The following is a 27,234-nucleotide window of genomic DNA, read 5'->3' on the forward strand; positions in this document are numbered from 1 at the left end:
ACAGATGATGTGTTTTATTAATATTGCAATCAAATTTAACGTTTTGAGAATACAATTGTGTCTATTCAAGTGATTTGTAAAAAATGTTTTATATAATTTAATGCTGATAAATCAGTTTCATAAATTTATATGATTAAGCTAGATAAATTGAATATTTCTATTATTATATAATATCATTTTATAGCTGAAATTATTTATGCAATCAAATAAAAATTGTGTTTTGTTACATATTAATTATGTACAAGTAATTAAATGAATAATTAAATAACAATAAACATTTACTCTATTTGGAATAATCAATCCTTAAAGTTTAAAAATAAAGTAAAATTTAATTAAAAATCTTAAATAATAGAAATAAATTGTACATGGTAATTAAAAGCTTAAGTTAAGATCTTGAATATCTTTTTATTAGGTTTATTAATTAAATAAGATTTTATGAATTTTACATTTTTAAACATTGAATATTTCACATGGAATATTATATGTAACCATTAATAGATGGAGCCACCCATTTATAAATATAGCAACACAGTAAATTTCTAGGTTGTTTGATATTTAACTTTTATTATTAAAAGATCTACAGTATTAATTCTTATTATTATTTATTCAAATAGAAATTAAAATGTAATATGTATTTTCAAATAATTATATAAATTTAATAATTTTGAAATTTACCTACCATCAGCGCCGGATTAAGCCTCTAGCGGGCCCTAGACAAAATTTGAATTGGGGCCCTATTTAAATAAGTTGCTTCTAAACAAATCTTATATAATGTGACATTAGCGTAGCTAGCATGGGTGACACCCGGTGCGGATATCGTGGTGTCACCCCAAGTCACACCGTAGTGTCACCCTTTTTAACTCTTTTATAAAACACTATTGAATTGTAATATCTTCGCACTCGAGCAACTTGAACGCTATATCGAATATGCGATGTCGCGACGTATAAGTTTAAATTTAGAAAATGAATCATAACCATACATCAGTATTACTATGAGAGGCGGCCCTAGGAATATTTCTAGATGGTGCGAGAGATCTCGTGGGAGAGATTACTTCTAACGCACGGATGGCTGTTGATTTTTTTTTTATTTAGGCAATGGCTAATGAAGCCGGGCCCCTTCGAATTACGGGCCCTAGACATTTGCCTACTTTGCCTATTCGATAATCCGGCCCTGCCTACCATATTATGTTAATTTTATGAAATGATAGCAAGAAACTAATTACACATAAAAAAATATTAATTTTCTAATTAATTTATTAAAAATAATAGTAGTAATAAACATAATTAAATTAAAGCGTTATATTATATAATAAAAAATTAAAAAGTCGCATGTTAATTAATTATGGTAGATTTATATAAAATATTTAATAAAGTTACTTTATAGTTTTAAAGCAGTTCAGCATATACATCATGCTAAAATATTTATTATAATAATTGTAAATTTTAAAACTATATTAATAATATATGTTAAATGAAGAGATGCTTGAGATTATTAATTCCATTATTTCTATAATCCATTAATAATAATAATTTCTATTATTATTATTATTAATGAGATTATAATATAATTCTATTATATTATAATCTCATTAATAATTCTGATAAATGAATAATATATTATTCATTTATCAGGAATATGTAGTCAATAATTACTATAAATTTTGGAATTTTTTTGTAGTGTTATAATTGTAATATATATACAGAACTTCTAAAATATATGGAAATTAATTTGTAATATCAAATATGATCTACTGAAATTATTTGAGAATTATGCTAAGAAACGCAAACAATAAATTTAAATATCATTCTTACTGTATATAATATTTTTCTTATGCATTAAATGGATAATTTAATTGCAAAAAAAGTTATCTGATTAGAATAGTTCAACGTAATACGGAATCAATTCAATTGCACAAATATAATTCAAAACAAGAAACTTTAAATCCAGCAAGAACTTTTAATAAATGAATGCCTTCAATCCTCTCAAACTATCCATGTTCGTTTTGACTATCCCAGTTCATTAAAAAGTTTTACTGGATTTATAACTTTCTTATTCTGAATAGTTCACCATAACTATTCATTTTATTTTTAAAATATATAGTTCAATCTAATTTATTTTTTAAAAAAAATCATAAATTTTTATACTTAAACTTTGGTAAAAATTTATAATAATTTAATGAATTTTTTTAACATTCCATAATATATTCAAATAAAAATCAATTTTTTTTTTCAATTAACATATACTTGACCCTAAACTTTTACAATTCAAACCAGTATATATTATAAACAGATTATTTTCTTTGCATATTTTTCTAATGAATATTGAAAGGAAATATAAAAATTCAAATTACTTAGTAATCCATACATAACTTTGGAGCTAGGATAGGTAACATCAGCATAACATGAATTTATATTTTTAACAGTAAAAGATTTTTCTTTGATGTTTATGCTTTTGTTATTGATTTTAATTTTATTTATTTATTCTTAATTTTTAACCTTGGTGCGTGTTTAAAAATTTGTGGGGAAAAAAAATCCTTACCAACCAACCGAACATCTATCATAATCAAGCTGTAGGCAAGAAAGATAAGACAAAATTAGTGTTGCTACCTTTTAATGCTAATGACTATAAATAAAACAAACATTTAATGTTTCCCAAAAGTCTGTAGGAATTTTCCAAGTAGGCTTTCGGGAAGTGGACTGCTAAGTGTTCTCATATTAAATATTCCCCAATGCTACATATATAACAAGTAAAGGGAAAACCTTTTATCACTAAAAATTATTTTTTAATTATATTAAAATATATTGGTGTTTTATTAAATTTACAATTTGATAAAATAATAAATTTTTATCATAATCGTAATCAATTATTCAAATCTCTGAAAAATGAAACATGTTTCAGATTATTAAGAATTTATGGTAATTTAGATAAAATATATATACAGCTAGTTTAAGAATTTATGGTAAAAATAAACAATATATTAATTTGAAAAATAAAAAAATAGTCTTTAGTGATCTGTAAGAACTTTCTTTTTTAAAAAATAATATTTAAATTACAGTTTATAAGAAGAATTTAAATAATTTTTTTATGATCTATTAGTCAATATTACCTTGTATGTTAAAATTCATTTTAAAAAAAATGAAAAAAAGATTTATCTGTATATTTAGACCAAACGATCTTTCCGATTATATCAGGCTATAATACGACTACTATTTAATAATCAAATGTTAAGTAATTTTGCCTAGAGGCAGGCATTCGGGTTAATGGATATTTATATTTCTGTATATTTAGTTATCTATAGTTTAATATAGGTTAATCCAGGATAATATACTAATTATCATCAATCTAATTAATCTTAATCTAGTATAATATGCAATAGTAGTATCATTAATTATGATTAATGTAATCCAGTAGTCAAAAATTCACATTTTCTCAATTTTCTATTCTTTTTTCTTTTTAAACATACAAAACTTTAGCTTATCTAACTATATTTTTAATTTTAAAAATTTTATAAAATAGTTTATAATTTAAACAACATTAACATAATTTATTAACCTAAATTTTATTAGAATATCCAGTCTTTAATTATAGTAGCTAATATAAAATCTCTTTCTCAAACAATTTAACAATTGTAAAAATTATTTAACTATTTTATTTTATATTTTACTGTTTTATCTTATGTTGAATAATTTAAAACTTCATATAAATAAAAATTAGAATATTTAGAAAACAAACTAAACATTTCTTGGTTTAAAACACTGTTAATTCATTTTAATTGATATATATGTTTTTTATTATGTAATTTGTTTAAAACAACAGGACAACATTGGTATAAAGTAGAGAATTTGAATATTTCATGCAATAAATTTTATAACTATAAAAATAATATTTACTAATTAATTTTTAAAGTCGTTTAACTTGTTTTCAACATTTTTTTTTTAGATTTTGAAATATTAAAAATCACATAATAATAAAAAAATTAAACTCACAAAAGCAACATAAATAAAATAAACAATATATTTAATATTAAAAATAACTTATTTGAAAAGTATTTTTGTTGTTTTATTCAAGCTTCTTTAGTTGGTTCAACAATTTAATATAAATTTTGACAGAACATAAGTAAAACAAATACAAAGCAATGGAAAATAAAATGGTTTCAATCAAGAAACTTAAATGGATTCTTAGGACTCTAAAGAAAAAACAAGACCAATAGAACATGAATGAATATAACCACTCCAAAGATAGAATAATATTAAATTAAGGAAGTGCATAAAAACATCTCCAGGACTAAATGAACTTGTTCATGAAACAGTTACTTAATGATGAAATATAAAGTCACAACAACCTTTTTCTGGCAGGCTGGAATTAAGAAATTTTTACCCTTTCCATAGGATTTTCCATGTGAGCAGGATAAATTCTAGCGCAAATTCCCATAGTTACTTACATTAAAATTTTTATTATTATATTATTAATTATAGAATTTTTATTATTATGTAAATTTGATTGTCATGGAAAAATTAATAATAATAATTTATAAATTGCAAAAACAAATTTTTTTACTGTGTACTAAACCCTTAGAATTAAACTTGATTAATCCAATTTTACAATTCTTTTAGTAATATAGAAAAGGCAATAAATTAAATTATTAAAGGATGCCTGATGACTTGAGACTCAAGCTATCTTTCAATATATCAATACCAAAATTGTTTAGTTTTATAAAGATCCATAAATTAGGATGGCCCATTAAAATAGTCTTAATGAAGTTCAAAGCTCCAACAATAAAGATAGAAACAAAGCTAGATCAATTTATTAACAGTATTCTCTAAGAAATTTACTATATCTGAACAGCCCAAAGTATAATAACCAGAATGCAAGCTCTTGATTTAATGTCTGGAGTTTTTAACGATGCTAAATTATAAATTTTTCCATCTTTTCCTCAAAATCCAAAGACTATTTTCCTTACAGTAAGAAATTTGATCCATAACTTAAATAAAAAAAAAAAAAGAATGATCTTTACAAACCACTGAGTACAAACAATTAATGGTTTACAATTTACATTATACATTTGAAAAAGTTATCATCTATAACAAAGCGGAGCATTAATTTCCTACATAAATTCATAAATTTCCTACAGCTTCAGCATTAGCAAAGGACTACATTTAGCTTTTTGTTTATAAGATTTAGACAGGTCTGTCCAAGTTTAGGTAAAATGATTTTTCTTGAATAACTTTTAAAATACTGAACTTTTAATTGCTTTAATAAGTGAAATGAGTCACAATACATCACATTAAATATCATTAAAAAGATAACTTTAGCAATTTAATAGTTATTAAGATTCTTACAAAAATAGAAATTTTGCTAAACATTAAGTTGTCCCAAAAGTTTAGGTAAATTTCAAAAATTACATCGAAAAAAATTTTTAACAGCTAATTGTGCTTCCATGATTTTTAATAACATCATATACACAATGTGACATGAAATTCACGAGAGTTTGTAATAATTCTGGTTTCAAGTTATACCGTGAAACCTCAATTGCACATTTAAGTTCTGTAACATTGGAAAACTGACATCTGCATATACCTTTCTTGCCATGATCCCCATAAGTTTTCTATTGGGTTTAGGTCAGGACTTCTTGCAGGCCATTTCATAACATTCACATTTTGATTCTGAAGCCATTTTTTGGTTGAATTTGAACAATTAATGGGAGTGTTGTCCTGTTGAAATGTCCAATTTGGATTATCTATTATTTCTGCTATAGGAAGAGATGATGTTCTAAGGTGTCTTGATAATGTTATGAAGTCTGATGTCCAGAAAGAAATGCTAGATTGGAAATTCCACTTAATTCAAATGCTCCTCTCACCATTAGAAAAACACCACCATGTTGTCTGCTGTAAAACACTCGGTCTTCTTTTCTCAGATCATCCCAGTAGTAATTCCCGCCATCAAGGCCATCTAAGTTCTACTTGTTTTTTTATCACTGAAGAAAGTACTTAACCATTCATCTTTCCACTACATGTAGCTTTAGGGCCCATTCCAATTTTGCTTTAAGATGTTCAGGTTTGAGAGGTGGTTTTTCTACACATCCTTGTTTGTTTAATATAAAGATTTTTACTTAGTATTCTGTGTACAGTATTTTAGACATATTTAAGTTAGACTCTCTTAAAACTTGTCTAACTGATAAATTTTGTCTAGATACCAGTCTAATAATACATCTTTCATCTCTGGATGATGTTACTTTAGGTCAACTTCAACATGTTACTGGTTTAAAATTTTTGTTTCTTGCCATAACTTTATATATTCCTGAAGCTGAATGACATATTTTGCTTAAAATTTCAGTAACTGAATGCCCACTTGCTTTCAATCACCAAATTTCAGTCAATTCTGAAGAAAATTGATTTTCTTTTTCTTTGGGGATCTTGATTTTTCTGTTATTTCTTTGTTAATTTCAAAACTAACCATTATAAAAATGAGATTTCCTAGAATAATAGTCATAACTGATGTCATTCATTATGAATTTGTGTAGTAATTTGCTCAGAAACAAATAAAATATTAGTACTACTTAACAACAAAATCTAATAAAATTTCTATTATTCTAAACAATTTAATTTTTAAATTTATCATTTTAATGACATTTAATATGATGCATTGTGACCTCATTTGTCTTATAAAACCAATCAAAAGTTCAATATTTTTAAAAGTTTTTCATGAAAAATCATTTTATCTAAACTTTTGGGACAGACTTTAATTAGTACAAGATAAGACTATTTGCAGAAAGAATTAAAGCATATAAGATGTGCAATTTCAAAATTTACCCCAGATAAAAATCAGAAAATACAAAACAGACTATAATACAGTCTATTAGTAGTAAGGTTACAGTTGATGGATCTGAGCTATTGTTATTGTGCAGGTGGAGCCAATAGACCAAATGCAAGTCAACCTAAAAGGTCTATTATGTACCCCATGAGAGATTACTTCAGAAGTCTAATCTCATTAAAAAAAAAAAAAATAGCAAAAATCTGAAGGAAAGCTGAGGGATTTCACCAAAGCTCAACAAAGTGAATCCAGATGAACAAATCCACCTGAGCAGAGATCTGCAGATTCATAAATAAGAAGCAGAGGAGTCTCTTTAGCAGATCTGCAAAAGTAGCAAGAAGCTAACGAGAAAAATTTCAGTCAGCACAGATATTTACAAAAGTGACCAAAACTAGTCACAACACTACCCAAAATAAAACATGGATCCAAAACTAATACTGACAGAGGTGCTGGTGTCTGTAGGTAACAGTCAGATAAAGCCTTTTTTCAACTTGGCAGGTTTTCCACTACTTATTACTTGATGTGTTTTCACTATTTTATATAAAATCCTATGCCCTCTTAATAAGACTATCTTCATTGTTTCTAACAGTTGGACTGACTTAAAGATTTTTGTTGTGTTACTTCAGTACAGTTGCTGGGACTGCTATTTGTAACTCAATGAGCTGGTTACCCATAATAGGGTCTTTCTCTTGGAGTGCTAGACCATTAGGAGATTGTTGGCAATGTAATGCTAATTTATTAGTCAAACAGGATGATTCATATCCCAATGGAGGGCCTGAACCAGCTTTTAATATTTCTTTTAATATTTTCTTTAGAGCGATTAAAGTTTGTACTACTTCCAATCATTCTAAGCAGTTGAAGTCAATTCCTGATTTAAAGCACAGTAAGACTTTTTTGTCTAACCTATTTGCTAGGTGAACTAGAGAATTCTTGTCGAGGTGAGTGAGAAAAGAGACCAGATAAGGCCTGTCACAAATGAACCGAGGTAACGTTCTGTTGGAATCCACAGAAATGATGTCTTCCTTTATCATGCCCCTCAATAGCAATATGTACAACAGTATTTGGTTTAGAAGTAAGTTTACAAGTATATTTTTTTTAAAAAATAAAAAGACTTAGTCACTTCCAAAAAATTTTTGGTGGATCACCATTCATTTCCTTAAAATGTTCGAGAATAAAAACTTCGGGATGACCTGACCTTTCTTTTTAGGCTTCACGGCCACCCAGGAAACAATTCTTTAAAACATAGGAAAAATTCCAATTAAATCCCAATTAAACTCCAATTTTACAGCGCAAATTTCCAAGTGGATATAAGGTCCAAAACTCCCAAACGGAAGTCATGGATGCAACTCAAGACGTCGTAAGATCACCAATTCCAATTTTTTGTGAAATTTTTATAATTTTAATTGGAGTTTTTTCTATGTTTTAAAGAATTGTTTCCTGGGCGGCCATGAAGCCTAAAAAGAAAGGTCGGGTCGTCCCGAAGTTTTTATTCTCAAACATTTTAAGGAAATAAATGGTGATCCACCAAAAATTTTTTGGAAGCGACTAAATCTTTTTATTTTTGTAAAAAAATTTTTTCATCCAGCAAAATTCTAAAATTTACAAGTATACTTGAGCCTATAAAGGTCTCTCCTCACATCAATCTAAGTGAACAGGTGTAGATGAAAAAGACCCAACAGAACCATTTGGAGTCATAGATATGCAATGCACTGCAAAATTTGCAGATTAATCTGACAGTCCTTAAAAGTACCATGGCCATCAAACTAAGGCAGCATAAGCTATTTTGATGAAACCACCATAATAAAAATCCAAAAGAGGATATGTAGTTGTAGTTTGTCACGAATACCTCTACATAACCAGAATATATGCCTGGCCTTGTCTAACATCATCTCAAGTTGTAAAATCAATAACAGGCTAGAGTCAAGTAAAACCTCAAGGTACTTGATCAAGGAAGAAAGATGCATCCTTTTACCACAGAGAAGAGGTTTAGAAAAACCCTTTAAAACTTTTCTGAGATTAAAGGGAATAATAATGAAACACTAGGTAAAAATATACCACCTTGAGGGCAGTCTCACACAACAAATGCTCTCAGGGAAATCACTACACTTTGATGGCACAGTATAAAATCAATCCAGCCTCAAAAGAGGTCTTATCAAAAGCACTCTCAATGCCAAGAAATGCAGCTAATACAATATTGTTGATATCCAAAGCTTTTTCAATTTAGAAAACCAAATTGTGTAAAGCAGCCTCTCATGACTTACCACATTGATAAGCAAACTGAAGGAAATGAAGAGAAAACCTATTCAAACAAATGTTCCTCAGATGCCTATCAATGAACTTTTCCAATGTCTTAATCAAAGACATTAAGCTAATAAATCTAAAAGACTTGACTTCAGAGTAAGATTTCTTGTCAGGCTTAGGATTGAAAATTATATAACCAAACAGATGACACACAGCTTAATGCCAGAAAGGAAAAATAAATGTGACAGAATAGAAGCTACAGTATCAGCTTCATTTTGCAGCTGAAGCTGCAAAACGAAGCTGATACTGTAGCCAGAATGAAGCTATTGAGCCAGCTGACTTAAATGGATGAAATATTTAATTGTCCATTTGTGCCTAATAAAAAGTGCCTGGTACAAGAAATCCAGCAACAAGTTTCTTAACTTTCCTAGCAACATTTAAAACAGCATTTGTAGAGCCATCTGTTTTGATATTTTATTATTAAAAACTTTTTATATTTTTAAGTATTATAAAATGGAAAAAAGCTTAACTTTGAGGGTAGAAATGAGTTTTATAAAAAAAACTGTAAATGCTAATAACAAGTGGAATCATCATTAAGTCCAACCCTAAGCAAGATGTGATACATAACCCCCTTTATCTCCCTACCCTGTCAATCTTTAACCACCACAATTTAATAGCATCAATTCCCTTAATACACAAACCTTCCTGCAAAATTTCAGAAATTTTTGACAAAAAGCACAAGAATTATTAAGCTTCAAAGAGGGTGAACAAAATCAATCCCCTCCACATGAACATCCATACATACAGAAAAGATCCCCAAATTGTTTTGCATTTCTTGATGATTTAAGTCTTGAGTTCAAATATGTAGAAATCTTGGGGAATCATTTTTTGACTGATTGCCATACTTTCTCTCTGTTATATATAACAGCTGGGAAAGTAAAATGATGCTGAAGTGATTGCAGAACATTTCAGCAAAGAAAGAAGGAACAGCTATAAAACTTTTTAAAGAAACTTTAAAACATTAACACATATTACAAAATGATTTGTATATGTTATCTTCATCATTTCACTTCAATGTAAAACAAACCATTCATATTAAAATGTAATTGTAATAATGCATATTTTTATTGTTAAAACTATTATACATACTAGCCGTACATGCAATAAATGATATTAAAAAAATGATGTTCTTGTATATGATTAAATTCACTAAAGCTTGGACTCCACATTACCGGAATCTGCGACATAAGCATAAAACTGAAAGCCAAACTGACGAAACTTTCAGTTTTAGAACGTTCAGTTGGACAGAAACAAGACTGAAAGCAGAGTTAAAAATTATTTAACTTTTCCATTTTTGTTCCACACTTCTGTCGTACTGCAACAAATAAAAACACGAGAATTTGTGATGCGTAGTCACATGCATTAGTCTCATGTAGTTTGATTGTCGTAATGGCGGAAAATGTAGTGAAAAGGATGAGGAAACAAATAAATATGGAATTCTTCATCAAAGAAGTTAGAAAATACAGATGTCTATATGACAAAAAATGTAAATAATTCAAAGATTATTAACAATGAAACTGTTAATAAATGCAGAGAAAGCATAGCAAAATCCGTAGCGTCGTCCATGTTTGACTCTACGACAATTACACAACTGATCAACAGATGGTGAATTTCCACGTAAAGTTCATTTCAGTGCTAGTAGAGTCAAGTTAAAACGAAAACATAACTGAAACAAAAACTCTATGTTTTAATTCTGTTTCTGAGTTTCTGTTTTCAGGTAATGTGGAGTCCAGCCTTAAGGCATAAAAATAAATTTAAAAATGATAAGAATAAAAAAAATTTTTATGGTAAGTTTTAATTCAAAATGACTGTGGCCATCCATTTTATCCAAGTTTTCAGTTAACTAAGGTAACATTAGTTCACATTATATCAGATAGTTGGTGTTCTACTGCATATATAATGTTAAAAACTAAAAAACTAAATGTGAAAATAATACTTTAGAAAAGCAGAATTAAATTTCGAAAAGATTAGTATTTATATGAATTATAAAGTCCCAAGGTTTAATTTACTTATTCAAATAATTATGACCATACCAATTTTGGGTCATTTTAAAGTCTTTATCCTTTTTTTAACATTCCAACCAGATACAGATAATTAACAATATGAAGATACAAACAGTTCTTTGTTACAACTGATGATATGATATTAAAAAACTCATATACACTACACATTTGACACTGACCTTCCCTTTGAGGATCTGACATCAACAACACAGTATTAAATTTTTTTCAAGAAAAGGTCTACATCAAATATATATATATGTGTTTTTTAATATCATATCATTGGTTGTAACGAAGAACTGTTTGTATCTTCACATTGTTAATCATCTGTATCTGTTTGGAATGTTGAAAACGGATAACAACTTTAAAATGACCCAAAATTATTTGTATGGTCATAATTATTTGAATAAGTATTTATACCTTCTTATTTGTAGGTGTGCTGTATTAATATTGCTATCTACCAATCACTTTAATCCTTACAGGTCGATTTTTCTCACTGCAAATAATCCTGGTTAAATGACAACTGATTTTATTGTGGCATATTTAAAACACTTACAACAAATGCATTTCAGGCTAATGTAATGTTTTAGCCTCTCTTCAGTTCTATTTAAAAAAACCAACATGTTAGTCTTGTCTCTTATAACATATCAGTCAGAAGTGCTTTGAAAATCCACAACTTCACAGACACCCTCTATATATATCACACCTGTACTGTACAGTACATACAGACCGCTGGAAAAATTGTGTCACTTCATTTTTTTTGTTCTTGTAAAGAAAATACCAAGACACATAATATGCCAGAACATACCTTACACTTTACATCCCCAGAACAATTATCAATGTTATCACAATGAAATAAGGCAGAGTCTGATAAGGCAGTGGGTAAGTTTGCCAAGACATTTTGCATGTGGAAATAACCTGGTGTGAGAAAAGAAAATGTTCCTATCATTGCATTAGAACTATCTTCAGTCAATATCACTATCAAACAATTCTTATATTATCTGGTAGTGATATTGACTGACTTTCTTCTTGACAAAGTTACAGGTGCTTTGTCAAACTGTACCAAGCACTATTCTTTTTCAAAAATCCATTCCTTGTGTATCTATTTTCCCACTCAAGTTCACTTTTTGTATGATCTTTTCTACGAAAAGATCTATTCCCCATTAGAAATGAGTCCCTTGTTGCTCTCTTGTGGGCTTCTCACTGACTACTTATTCTCTACCAAAAACCTGAAAAGTCGTTATGACCACACTAAACCATTAATCTTTCCCTCTCAGCTAACAAGAGGGCAATCACCTTTACCTATTGAGATTTGTCAAATACATTTCCTTCATCATTACGGGTGTTTGATCAATTAAAGTGTTTTGTCACATCTTAGTATTGAAGACTACTCATGACAGCAGTGTAGCCAATGATAAAATCATGATCTTGAGACCCACCCTGAAGAACCTTGACTGTGTAATAGACTCAAATCAAACTCAGATCCTCTAAATTTGAAGGCGTATATGAGGATACATCAATTAATGCAAGAAATCTCATAAAATAAATGCTTTCTTTGTAAAAACAAAGTCTTTCTCAGTGCCCACTCCTAGGGACATTCCAACATTCCAATGCCAATACTGTAGATACCTTCTGTCAATACCAAGTACTTTTGTACTGGATACAAAAGTACTGGTCCAATACTGATGTCGATACTTTTTCTCATGTATCAGATCTGGTATAGTTATATTTTTTACAGACAGGTAAGGCCCGACTGAAACCAGATAGCCAGAATTAGAAACTGAAATAAATTTTTTCTTTATTTTTTGGTTAAGTTAAATGTACATAAAAAACATTAATGACCGAAAACCAATAAATGTATTACATCAAATTCCATTTCCAGAATCTATATATTCTTAGAGTTCTAATTATTATTTATAAATAAACATTTAGTTAAACATTATGCAGTACTTGTTTGTTTGTTGAACCATCAGTGATGTTTAAAATGAGCTACAATTTGTATATACAGTACTTGTTTGCACTGACATTTTGCACAATAAACAACTTTAAATGTAAAGACACTGTTTACTTCTTCACCAATGATTCCTTATTCATCTCATCTGATGTATAGTAGTATGCACAGAGCCCATTAGCAGGACTGTAAATCTGGGGCTTCTTTTGTATACATAAAACATCATACAAGTGTAAACTGAAGTGCTGACTGACACACTGACTTCTGAACCAGATAGCCAGGATTCAATTCCCTGGAGTAAGCAAAAAAATATTAATTGCTGCTCTGGGTCCCATTCAGCCTTCATTGTAATGAGTACAGTACCTTCTCAGCAGTAAAAACAACTGGAAGGTGATGCAACAGACTGAACAGCAACAGCCAGCAAGATTTCTAGTTTCAATATCCTATGCCGATACCAAGCTAGTATTGATACTTTAAGACTGATACTAATACCAATAGTGGTATCAATACTATTAAACTACTCATGATACTGGTATCAATATTTTTCTGGTATCAGGACATCCATACCCACTCATCTCACATATACCATTTAATCCTTCTTGTCACCCTGAGCAACAGATAGATCTCTTTCATTAAAAAAGAATGTTGACCATGTCAAACATGAAGATATAAGAGCCATGAATAAACAAATCCAGAGTTGTCACAATTGATACATGACATAACCACATTGAATCAACCTTTTTTATTTTTTCACTTATCTAATTTGAATGAAATCAAAGTCAAAAGTAATTGTCACTTTTAAAAACCATGAAAATTTTACAATTCTTTGACAATAAAAATGTTGAATGCTTGTAAAACTATTGTTTCAATGCAGTTACACAATATAAAAAGCTTGTTACTTCTTTGAATTGAATTTATAAAGTATATGTAAAAATAAATTTTCTTTACTTCCAGTTATAAAACAATAATGTTTTAGGAAAAAAAAAAAAAATAGTCATTTATATAATTTTAAGAATTCAAAAGGGAGTTTATTTCATGAATATATATTTTACTCAATATGTATAATTTAGCCATATTAATATTTAAATAATGCACATAGAATATGTATAATTCAAATACAACCTCTTCAACCTTCAGATTTCTGGTACAAAACGATGAAAGTTAACGAACTAATGTTTTCGATTCTCCACTGAGGTTGTATTTGATCTTATATGTACCAGTAGTCATTAGTGAAGATTGTTTTGTGTATAATTCATTATCTAAACAAACATTCATTTAAAAAATTAGAGATATTAAAAAGAAGCTATGTTAAATAATAACTTTTCAAATTCCAAACATGAATATTTAAATAATGACAAGCATACACTGTTTCATCATCTCATTTAGTTTAATTCTAATAAGCTTATAAAATTTGCAAATGTATGTTTATTTTTATATAATGTTTAACAAATAAATTATTAAATTTAACAAATCATTTTTTCAGTCACCAGCTAAATCTTTTCCCATGCTATGTAGGATTTAAGTAAATGATATTAACAAATAGAAAACAAGAATATAAAAAGAAAAGCATGCTAATTCTCTAAAAAAGATGAATTTTGAAACATTATTAAACTTTCTTTTATCTAAATCAGTTTCAAAAATTTGTCAGAGATGTTTGCATAAGAAAACTTACAATTTTTTAAATAATGTTAAACTGAATATTTGGCATTATTCAGTATTCAAATATATTCAGTCACAAGGTAATTATTTGGTATTTTGCCAAATACTAAACATTGTATTCAATATCTGGATCAAATACTTTCTCAAAACCAAACTATTTGACTAAATATCCAATCTTGAGAAAGAGGAAGGAAAGAAAGGAAAATAAAACACAAAATGCAATGAAAAATTGAAAACTCAGATATTCAAAATGTTGATGTTTACAGTAAAACCTGTTCAAAAATTTCAATAAATCAGAATTCTTCCTAAATGAGAAAAATTCTTTGATTAATAGTAATTTTTGGTGTTAAAAAACTTGTGCTGCAATTTGAAAAATTGTAGACCTATAAATTTCCACTGTCATCCATCCATCTGTCTTTTCTTAATCTCGAGAATGGAGTTAGATAGATGAAAGCCAAGACCAGATATGAAAAGATTAGGGGCAGAAGGCTCCAAACTATATATGAACTTCCAATGCAAACTGAAGTCACACTATTTCAATTTAAAAATTTTCCCTTCAAAGGTGTTAGATGGATGACCAGCATGACTCTATTTGTTAAAGGAAATGTATGATGTACAGGAGCAAGCCACTACTAATTTGAGGTGGAGAGCCTATATCAATATTTTAAATTAAATAAATTAAAAATACGATTGAAAGAGCATACCAGCATTGTGATGATATCACAATACATAAATACTTGTTCAAAATAAAAACCTGTCAAACTGAAAAAAAATTTGCTACTGTATGAGTTGAGTTTACACAGGTTTTACTGTGTTCCTATCCAAAATAAATATAACTTTAAGGAAAAATCGTGTGTAAATAACATTATGAGATTGAATCAGACAATTCCATGATTAAACCTGAATCAGAAGCAGCAATTCTATTTAAATGTAAAACAGTTAAGCATTTGGATCTGATGATGAGATAAAATGATCTCAAAAATCTCTTTATGACATTAAAAAGTTGACTCTTTTAAATGATTTCTTAGTTATTTGTTTTAAGTAAATATCATTTATTAATAATCATAATTCAAAAGTGATAAATTGTAATGAAAGAACAATAATGCTTCTGCATTCATTAGTAGTAAACAATTTTGTTGGGTGTTATAAATACTCATTGTTTTGCTGAACATACTGTGCATCACTAATTTATTTATTCATTTTACAAACAAAAGGAAACATCAGTTGGTAATTGATTTCCAATCCCCATTCAACATTTATACCCACATTAAAAACAAAACTGAGAAAACAACATTATTTACAAAAGAATAATGATAAAAGTATACAAATAAACTGTGCTTAAAATTTATGTTAGTGATAACATTGTATAAAAACATATATAACTACCCCATTCAGATTGTTTTATAAATGTTTGGTGTTGTTCCAAATTTTTAAAAATAACTTTAAAGTGTACAACAGGAATGTTATTCAAAGTTTTATATGTTTATAATTATGTTATAATTTATTGTACTTCTTCCAAAAATGGCAGAATAGAATGCATACTCATGCATACATACACCTGCTTTAAGATGCCATGTTAGCACATCAATAAAATAAGATGCTATGTAAAAACATCAATTAAAATAGTCTCAAAAAGGCAAACAACAGAAGTGAACTTAAATTTGCCTAACATAAAATACAGAATAGAAGGTACGTTTGTAAATTATATGTATTATTTAAATGGTTTGATGTTATGTAATAATTATGTACATTTAAAATTAGTTGACTGAAGAGGGGCATTGTAGGGCCCAAAATGTGTAAAAATGCATATCAACTAAGAACAAATAAACAGATGAAATAATGCCTAGTGTTCGTTTAACTGCACTATATTGTGCTTACAAAATAAAAACTTAGAACAACACAGTTTCAAATTGGTACATACAGAATAGATTTAAATTAAAATACATAATAGAAAAAAAATAATGTATTTAAACATAAAGACAGGATTTTTAAAAATTAATACATATATATTGTGTGTAATGATTGCCTGTTCAAAATTTACTTAAACTATATTTGTAATCAATACCAAAACAAACTATAGTAGTATATTCTAGAACAGGGGTCAGCAACCTGTGGCATGTGGGACGATTTTCAGTAGCACTCTGAATAGAAATGTAATAAAAATTCTATTTTAATTATTAATTACACATTTAAATGAAAGCCATAGTTCAGTGTAGGCAGTGGAACATTAAAAATGAATCTCTTGCTTGTATATTTATATTACAGTCCATGCATTTATGCTCTGCATCACAATCTACATGTTATGCATGCGCTTCACACATAAGAACATAAATCAATTAACAACTTAACTTCAAAATTATATATTTTTGAAGTCCATTATAACCAGACTAATTTTGATAATATAAATAACAAAATTGGAAGAATCATGTTAGCACCTGGAATAACACTAAGTTAGGTTCAGTACAACACCACTAAAAGGTTGTCAACCTGTTCTAGAACATTTTAAGTGTACAGAGAATACCTTCAGCTATGATAGCTATTTTGTTTAACTTTCAATTATTCAATTTTTTAAAACTTTCAGCTACAAATTTAATCATTTCAAAATAAAATTAAAAAATTTACAGTTATAAATTGATATTGATTAAAGTATATACAGCATAAATTATTTTATTTACTTAAAATATCTCAGTTGTTAATCTGACAACGTGTGCTAAAGCCAGTTCATCAAATCACAGATTCAATCCTATTTTAAATATAAATATTTGTATTTGTTGAATTTTAATTGAAATTATGGTTGCTAAGAGCACATTGTAGCCACTATTGTTTGTAATATTGTACATATTCAAAATTATCTAACTAAACTAAAATATAAATAAAAATTTTCTTACTGTGTTTCAATTGGTTGATAAATTGATGGAATATAAGAGTAATTAGCAGTATGTTGAACTACTGTACTTATAATAGAAGAACCGACATAGAAACCATGATTAGCATCAGGTGGATATTCAGTCCATTTTAGAAAAGCACGTTCAAATTCAAAACTAACTTTAGTGACTGATTGGGTGATAACGTAAAAATCATTTCTAAGTGATGTGGTTGTTCTCGGTCTCTCCCTGGCTGATAATACTGAAATTCTATTTTAAAATGTTCTTTTTTTAATTTTAAAAATATAATTTATTTAAACAGTATAAATAATGAAATAAATGTACCTTTCAACACAAATTTATCTCCATTTTTAACTTCTAATGTATGTGAATAAAGTCTTAAAAACCATGGAATAATCTCTAAATATATAATTTTGAGATGTTTGGTTGGATGATTGTTATAAATATGACACTGTATTCCACCTTTTTCTACACCATAACCTGTAAAAAATTTTAGTTTATTTATTTATATTTCACAGCAAAATAATAAACATTTGCAATTTACAAAATTAAAAACCAAAACATTAAATCATACTAACCAGTTATGAATCTTGTGGCATGAATAATTGGTAATGTAGGTGGCCAATATATATGGGGTTTCTCATAATTTGCAGCAATATTTACATGTGGAAGCATAGAAAGCAATTCCTTTATTTGATACACAGCATACTTCTGCGTGATGATCCCTTTTGTTGTTGTAACTATTTTAGTAGGTGTAGGAGAGAGTGTGAATGGAATTCCTGTCTGAAAATATTTTTGAATAATCATATTTTTGTTTATAAAAATCATAAATAGTGAATATATCTGAATATATAATTCTCAACAAAAGTCATTTAGAATTGCAATCCTTTTGTTTCAACATTTTAATACAGCCTAGTAATTATTAACATGTGATTCCTAAGTTGATATGTGAAATTTCCATGAAAAAATTTGATCTAGCAAGAAATGTTTTAACTACTAATTAAATAATCTGCATATTTTCTATAATTATTATTGCAAAATTAAGATATAATATTTTTTAAGCATTTTGTTTATACTTTTAATATTATAGTTTAAAATCTTAATCACAAACTAAGTTATGATATGTTTAATAAAATGTCATCCTCATAATTATTTCTAAATCAACTTTACAGTTAGATTCTGACAAATAAACAATTATTGATATTTAAAGTTTTTCTTATTCCAATTACAATAAAAACAAAAAAAAAAAAAAAAAATTTATCATAGCAATGTGATTCTCTGTTAGCATAAATATCAAAATAAAACTAAAGTACATTAATCAGTAAAGAAATGTACACAAATGTCAGTCAAATGAAAACTAAGATAAATGTTAAGCTTTCTTTGCAAATATGTTTTCTACATTTACATCATTTTTTGAGTTTTTGTTCACTCAATACAATTCTTTCATTTTTCATTGATACTTGAATTCTCTATAAAAAAATAAATTTGGATACATTTGTACAAATCTCTCAGACTTATTCATTAGAATGAGATTCTACTTAATGTTTTCTTCAATGGTCAAAAAACATATGATAATCACACAGAACAAGATCTAGAAAGAATGGTGGATAAGAGAGAAACTCAAAATCTATATCCATAATATAGATTTTGAGTTTGTAACCACTTGCAAACAATATGAAGATGCAAATGTATCAATGAGTACATGTTCAGAAGTTATTTTGCAAAGCAATTCAGTAAAATGTTGAAGTGGTGTGTTGAATAAAATGGGAAATAAATTATAAAGTAATGCAAGTGAGACATCAATAAAGAAAGTCTAACAATTATTTTAAGGTCTTTATTTCACCAATCATCATGCTATTTTAAAAATAAAACAAACTTCATTCATCTCATATTTACTTTCTCAGTTCTGTTATATATAACAGAGGGAGAGTATGGTGATCGGTGAAAAAATGATCCCCAAGATTTTTACATTTTTGAACTCAGGATCTTAAAACATCAAGAAATGCAAAAGAAAAAAAAAGTCAGGAATTTTTCTGTACGTATGGATGTTAGCACATGTCTGTGTGGCATGATGATGTTCATCCTCTGAGGCTTAATAACTCCTGTGTCTTTTGTCAAAAATTTATATAAAATTAATTGTAAATTTTTATGAAGAAGGCATAAAATAATTATGATAAAAATATCTCAAGAAATTGTTGTTATATTTCTTGTTTTTATATGTATAAAACCTAAAGAATGGCTCTTCATTAATTATAGGTTTTTGTTTTGTTATAAAAAATTTATGAATATTTAGTAGGAAAAAAAATAATGATACTTTTTAAACTACAGCTAAACAAGTTTTTGCTCCCAAACTAGTTAGACTTATTCCAAAAGCACTGGCATTTAATCTGATTAAATATTCAGAAACTCTCATAAAATTGGATATACTGTTTCTTTTAATAATTTAATTAAAATTAAATTATTAAATTCTTTTTTAAATTAAATTACATCTTAATGTTTACTATAGTTTTAATATTTAGTTACAGTGTTTAAAATTTATTATATTAAAAAATATTTTAGGTTGTTAAATTTAAAATTTTAATACTCATATTAGTCTCTATGATGATGTAAACAATATTCAAAATTATACATATTTCTTAATTTAAAACTTATTACCATATTATTTGTTATATCAACAAATACAGTAGAATTAACAGCAAGGGGACAATATGAGGGCAATGCTGCTCCAAACAACTTTAAAAATGACCAATCTGAAAAAAACAAAATGGATTTACTAAATTTATAATAATATTAATAAAATAATTTTATTATCATTACATTGAATAATCATTTTATTTAGTATTTAGTACTACTTAATACTTAACTATACTATATTAAAAAATAAGGATATAAATCTAATAATTTCTAATTTTTACTTAAAATATATGGGTATAAATATAGATAATTTGTTTGTTTCCTAAATTAAATATTTTATATAATTATATTTAAATGCTTGCATGTGTTATAAATATAATGTATAAAAACGGCGAAAAGAAAGGACAAGAAACAAAGTTTTAACTTTGTGATGTCGTATTATATTTTTTATATTATTAAATGTAATAATGCCAACCATGTTTTTTGTAATTAATTTTTACTTAAAATGTAATATTTTTACTGTGGCGACAACACCAGAGGACGCTTTTACCTACTCTGCATTTTCTCACGGAGGCAGTAGCCTCAAAAGAAAGGTCGTCTCCAAGGGACTGTGAAGACCTGAGGACTGCTGATGGTGTAAAACGGCGAAAAGAAAGGACAAGAAACAAAGTTTTAACTTTGTGATGTATTATATTTTTTATATTATTAAAAAATATAATGTAGTTTTTGTGTTTAATTTTTTCTAACTTTCATGCATAGGTATAAAAGAATTTACACTAATTACTCTAATTTACTATTACTAATTTGATTTAAATTTCACAATTGTTTCAGATTTTTACTGATCAATTACAATATGAACAAACAATCAGGTAACCAATTAAATAATATTGTTTTTGAAACATGAATAAAAATGCTTATATTTATTGTTTAAAATAATTTTATCCATCAAAATATTTATTTTCACATTCATTTACACTTTCTGAATAGAAAGGCAGTTTAAAAATACGATTTTTAGCATTAAAAATTGGGTCCCTTCCTCTTTTATAGCTACAAGATTTGTAAATTGTTGTTCCATGTTATCTTGTGAAACACCAAAACACCTCAACAACTCAACAAAAATGACTATTTTACTTTAATTTGTCATGTATTCTTTGTAGCTACTCATTGTACAAATCTGCTGTAAAGGTCCAAATATTTGTGATTAACAATACCCTTCAAAGTCCACCAAATACAGAGAAAGATTTTCTCAGGAGTCTTTCAAATCATTTATAAAATGGTATTTTCAAACTGCTCTCCTGTTAAGAAAGTGTAATTGAATGTAAAAGTGAATATTTTAATGAATAAAATAATTTTACTCATCAAAATAAAAAATGACATTATTTATTTGGTTGTCTGATAATTTGCATTAAAGTCTTGTATATATCATGTTTTATAAATAAATTTAGCTTTGAAAGATATTTTGCTGTCTTTTATTTTTTGAAATTTGATATTTAATCTTCAGATTTAAAATATGATGACAAAAATTAATTAAATATAATAGTTACAATAAATTAGGAATGTTAAGATTTCTGAACTTTAAATTTAAAACAGAAAAAATTAATTGGTTAGTTCTTTTAATTTTAAAAAGTTATTTCCAATTGTTTAAAACGAAAAACCAAAATTTCATTAATAATTGTAATCACTTGTTAGCTGTAGGTGAGTCTAAAATAGGCTCTCAGAAAATATTTTTCTGTGCTACACTTGCATGAAAATGTAATAAAGATCTCTTTAGTGTTTAGGATTTTATCATCAAAGTTGAACTTCACTTAAAAATGTTCTAAATAGCAATTACCTAGTGCTTTAACACTTCTTCCAGCAGATATTTACTTAATAATACTAACGTTTTTGTCATTTTTAAACTTTCTGAATGCATAGAATATTCCAACATTGTTGGTTGCTTTAAAATTTCATCAAACTTTTGGAAAAACTCAAATATTTTTGCTCATATACCTGAGAGCCACTGAAAAGGCCAAAAACATTTTTATTATTTTATTTATTTATTTTGAACACAAAAATTACATATTCTTTGCTCTTGCTACTCTTGACTCATTAAGTATAGTTCTCAAAGCTTATTAGCCAGCTATTGCACTATATATTTTACTTAATAGTATAAGTGAAACATAATAGCTTATCTTATGCAATAATTCTATTAAAGAATAGTGATTTACATTTAACAAAAATATATATATTGTCACAGACAAAGTGAAAGGACAAAGTTCGAACAAACACTATTTACAGGATATGGATATTGGAATCTTAATCAAAATCCCTACAAATCAATATCTCAATATTCAAAATCCTGACAGATCTAAATTCTGACACAGTCAAAAACCCAAGAGATCAAAATACCATTATGATTAAAAAGATATAGGAACGTACATTTCACCAATAAAAAGTAAAGTGCATAGAGCTACAGGTGTATAGAATATAATATAGAATAATATATTAGTAGATAATAGATTAATACATAATACTATATGATCAATTATTGTAAAGCTAACTATTTGATATAAATAGTGTTATAAATAGATTTCATTTATTTGTTTTTACCATGTGTTAAGATGTTGGAATTGTCTGTTAAGATGCCAAAGTTTATGCAGGTGGTTCATTAATTGTTCTACTGCAGTCAAAATTGTACATGTGGCTGTAATTTACTGTACTGGATCAGGATACCACCATTCATACTGTGACCTTGACACTTAATTTTGATACTCCAATCATGTGTTGGGAAGGGAGCTTTTGAAGGTGTTGGGATTTTGAACTGGATCTATAGATACTAAATGGAAAAGAAACAGATAAGCTAAAATTAACTAAAACAAATTATCACAAAGAACAAAAACAGGAACAGCTGGCTCAAAGTCAAATGCAGGAGAATTAAATTGCATCATAAATATGTTCACTGTTTGAATACTTATTGGTCAATGACTATGGTTCCAAAATTTCAGTATAATAAATTTAATTTAATCTTTTTAACATTATGACATAAAAATCAAATTTTAAAATCTTTAATAAATTGATTTTTCTAAACTCATTCTCACTTCTTTCTTTTATCAGACTATGGAAATTAATTCTATATAATATATATATTTTTTATTTAAAAGTGTTTATTATTATTTATAATAATATTGATAATTACACATACAGTAGAGAGTCGTTAATCCGAACCCCGGTAATCGAATCGCCGGTTATCCGAACGATTTTCAGTCGGACTGTGTCGTGCTGAATCGAACGTTTTTGATACTAGATTTACTTCTAAAGTATAATTTTCATGTTTTTATATTTTTCAATATATTTATTTTGTTTGTACAAAATAAAGAAATAATTTTTAACGATACAATAGCCTCGATTATTATTATAAAAATTTTCGTTAGGCTTAAAATCGACGAAAATTCAACACGAAGCGACACGCAACGGAGAAAAATTCAACATGAAGCGACACGCAATGGAGAAAAATTTGAACATCGGACAGGTTAATATATTTTTTTTGTACATAATCGGTTATCTGAACAAATCACTAATCTGAACAACCCCAGTCCCCAATTGATTCGGATTAACGACTCTCTACTGTATTTATGAACCTTCATTAATTGTTATTAATACATAATCTGTATTAACTCTTGTTATCCAAATGTCATTATACCACTACATTTAATGCTTTGTATAGTTTGAAGTACATAATTTGCTAAGTGATTTCATTTTAATTATATAATAAAATATTGTCATTGAAAAATTGATATTAAATATTTTACCTTGTTTGCCCTGTTGTATAACTGGTGGATTAAATACTACAGATAATGAAAACAGAAGCTCTAAGGCAGTGTTTATGCATTGATTATCCTGAAATATAAAAAAAGTTATAAAAATGCATTTATCAGAAATTCAAACTTTTGAAACATTTGAAAATGTTATTTTAATAAAATGTTTTAAAATAATTACTTTAAAAGAATTTTATTTTAAATTTATTATTCAAATAAAAAAAAAATAATCTTTAATTCCTTTATAAAATAAAATTTTATTTACAATAATTATTTCTTTGATTCGATTTTATGCATTATTTTCAAAATAGACGTATTTTTCAGTCAATTATACAAAATTATATATTTAATAATATCCAATATAATCATTAAGTAAAAAAGATTTACAATGAATAAAGCAAATACCACATCTTAATTATATATGCCAACTTATATTTTGTATCTAATACATAAACAAATGCATAAATCCATATTATATAAAACTACTCATACATTTATAAAATACTTTACATTTGTAGTATTTATGAAACCGTGTCAGTATTTATTCTGCAACTTGAACACTAACTATATAGTGTATTTACTCAGACACATGGCAAATTTCATCACTAAATACACTATACAGTGTCCGAGTAAATACACTATATAGTTAGTGTTCAAGTTGCAGAATAAGTACCAACATGGTTTCATAAATACTACAATAAGAATTAAGAAAACAGAAACGGCATTATTCATTAGAAGAAGATGCATAACAGTCAGCATATAGACAACAGATATAGAACCAAAGTACAAGTTGGCTGAAGAGGGGCATCAACAGCCCGAAACATGTACAAGCACTTAATACACGTATCAACTGAATAAAAATCAGTGATGAAATTTGCCATGTGTCCGAGTAAATACACTATATAGTTAGTGTTCAAGTTGCACGTACTTTACATTTGTTTTAATTTTAGATAGATATTCAAGAAAAAGGTACATGAAATATTAAGATGGATAAACCCTCTATCATAAAATTCTAGATATTATCCATTTATTCACTTCTCTAACTCTTGATGTATAAGTCAAATTCAGTTGCAGAATTACTAATTACTATCATAACAGGTTTCTGTAAAAATGACATGCTCCTGACATTTAAACTTTTTATTAACCAAAAATATAATTTCATTGCTAATTTTAAATTTTAAAAATTCTGTATAAGAACAAATATAAATAGCGAAACGAGAAGCGAAACTACGAGGTGTGTCTGAAAACTTCAGTGAATGGTCTCATAAAATAAAGGAAACAAGAGATACAAACAAAATACTTTTACTGGCATTCAAAGTAATCGCCATTAGCAACAACACACATTTGACATCGGTTGTACAGCTGCTGGAAGCTGTGAGCAAACACTTCTTTCAGTACTGCACGAAGCACCATTGTCACACGTTGTTGGATCTGCGCAATGTTGAAAAAGTGTAGGTCTTTCAAGCGGGAACAAGAAGAAATCTGCAGGTGTCAGATCTGGAGAATATGGAAAGTGTTGAAGAACTGTCACATGGCGTGTAGCAAGGAAACGCCGTAATGTTCACGCGTTGCTCCATTTTGCAATGAAACTCCTTCTCACATTGACTGCGTTGATTGTTTGCTGCACGCACTTCTGTTTAACTGTCGTGATTTTGACGCTAGGGGGCACTAGTTGGCAAGTCTCTCACTATGTCTGCGTAAGCGCAACATCCTAACCAGCATGGTTATTCAACTACGGGACCATTCACTGAACTTTTCAGACACACCTTGTATTAATAGGATTAAATGCAAAAAAAATAAACAAAAATATTTAATTATTACCAAAAATTGTAATTATTTGATATTTTTATTTGTTGGATAATGAAAACAAATACACCGAGTCTATCAAAAACAGCAACTTAGAGTGGAAATTTATCTTTAACTCTTGAAAAAAAACCTAGCCAAATTGTATTTTAAAGAATAAATTCCTATTTTGAACCATTTCTATGGCGAGAAAAGGTGTTTAATAGTATCAGAAATTTTACTTCAAGAAACAAAAAGAAAAAAAAAAATTAAATACAAATATTTTCTTACAATTCATACAATAAAATCAGTTACTTTCTTATCATCATCAAGAAACAAAATATTTTTTAATACCTATTTTAAGAAAATTACTAAACTAGGTTAAAACTTTGATTAACACTTACCCTACAAATAACACGATAATCAGTTGCTATTGAAAAATAGTTACTGTTCAATATGTTAATAGCATTAAGAAGGGTAGAAAGTCCCGCCTAGAAAAAAAAATTATGTATATATTATGTATTAAAACTTATAAATGTTAAAAATTTAATTAAAAATACATTATACATATTTTAATTCAATCAAAAAATTAAAAAAATAGTGAAAATAATTGCATATTAAACAGCAAAGTGAAATTTAGCTGAAGATTTTAGATTATTTATTCATTTTTAGCATAGATACAATTACATAAATTGAAAATAGGAAATTAAGATGATACAAAAAAACAAATTTAAACAAAAATAATTGACCAATTTCACATGCCCCACATTGCAGAATTACTGAATAAAATGAAATTGAATGGGAAAAATGACATAATTTTTCCAAGATGGATGCCATATGTATGAAAACAAGTTCTCATTGTATTTCAATAGTTAATTCTTGGATACTGTAGGGATTAATTAAGTTAAATTGACAATCATTTTCATTGATAATAGCTAGTGAATATAAAAAACAGTCATAGCTTATTGTACTCCACAGTGTCATAGTCACTACAGAAAAGACAATGTTTCATTTCATTTATTTTCAAAAAACAAAAAATTGTTTGACACCTATGAATGGGGGAGAAATCAGCATACAAATGAATTTATAACAAACATTTTTATTAAGTGATTTCTTAAAACTCCAAAAAAAGTAAGTATATATCCTTTCAAAAAAACTAATAATAAACATTCATTTCCAAATTGGATATGATTTTGAAGTTGATATTAGTTATCTGATGGTTGAAAATGTAATAAAGCTAAATATGAATTTGAGTCATACTTATCAGTGTAAGCAGTTGAAAGTGAGAGCAATCCCATCCTTAAATTTTTCAAAATTTCCATGTATTAAACAATAGATGTTGAAAAAAAGGTTTCATTGACAGAAAATAAGAGGGGGGGAAAATTGCTGGAACTGCTGACAAAAAGATAGATCAGAT

At 27.4% G+C, this 27,234-nt stretch overlaps 1 protein-coding gene across 1 annotated transcript in view; it reads right to left on the reverse strand.

Moving 5' to 3' along the window:
* Window positions 1-27,234, reverse strand: part of PIG-T (phosphatidylinositol glycan anchor biosynthesis class T) — a 45,110-nt gene that overhangs the window by 4,364 nt on the left and 13,512 nt on the right. The window contains 7 exon segments of the mRNA XM_067279575.1: window positions 17,611-17,782; window positions 17,785-17,856; window positions 17,932-18,087; window positions 18,186-18,390; window positions 20,263-20,357; window positions 24,030-24,117; window positions 26,222-26,308. Of these exon segments, the coding sequence (XP_067135676.1) occupies window positions 17,611-17,782; window positions 17,785-17,856; window positions 17,932-18,087; window positions 18,186-18,390; window positions 20,263-20,357; window positions 24,030-24,117; window positions 26,222-26,308 (875 nt within the window).

This window comes from Centruroides vittatus, unplaced genomic scaffold (assembly GCF_030686945.1).
Source record: "Centruroides vittatus isolate TY-2023 unplaced genomic scaffold, ASM3068694v2 contig_875, whole genome shotgun sequence".
NCBI lineage: Eukaryota > Metazoa > Arthropoda > Arachnida > Scorpiones > Buthidae > Centruroides > Centruroides vittatus.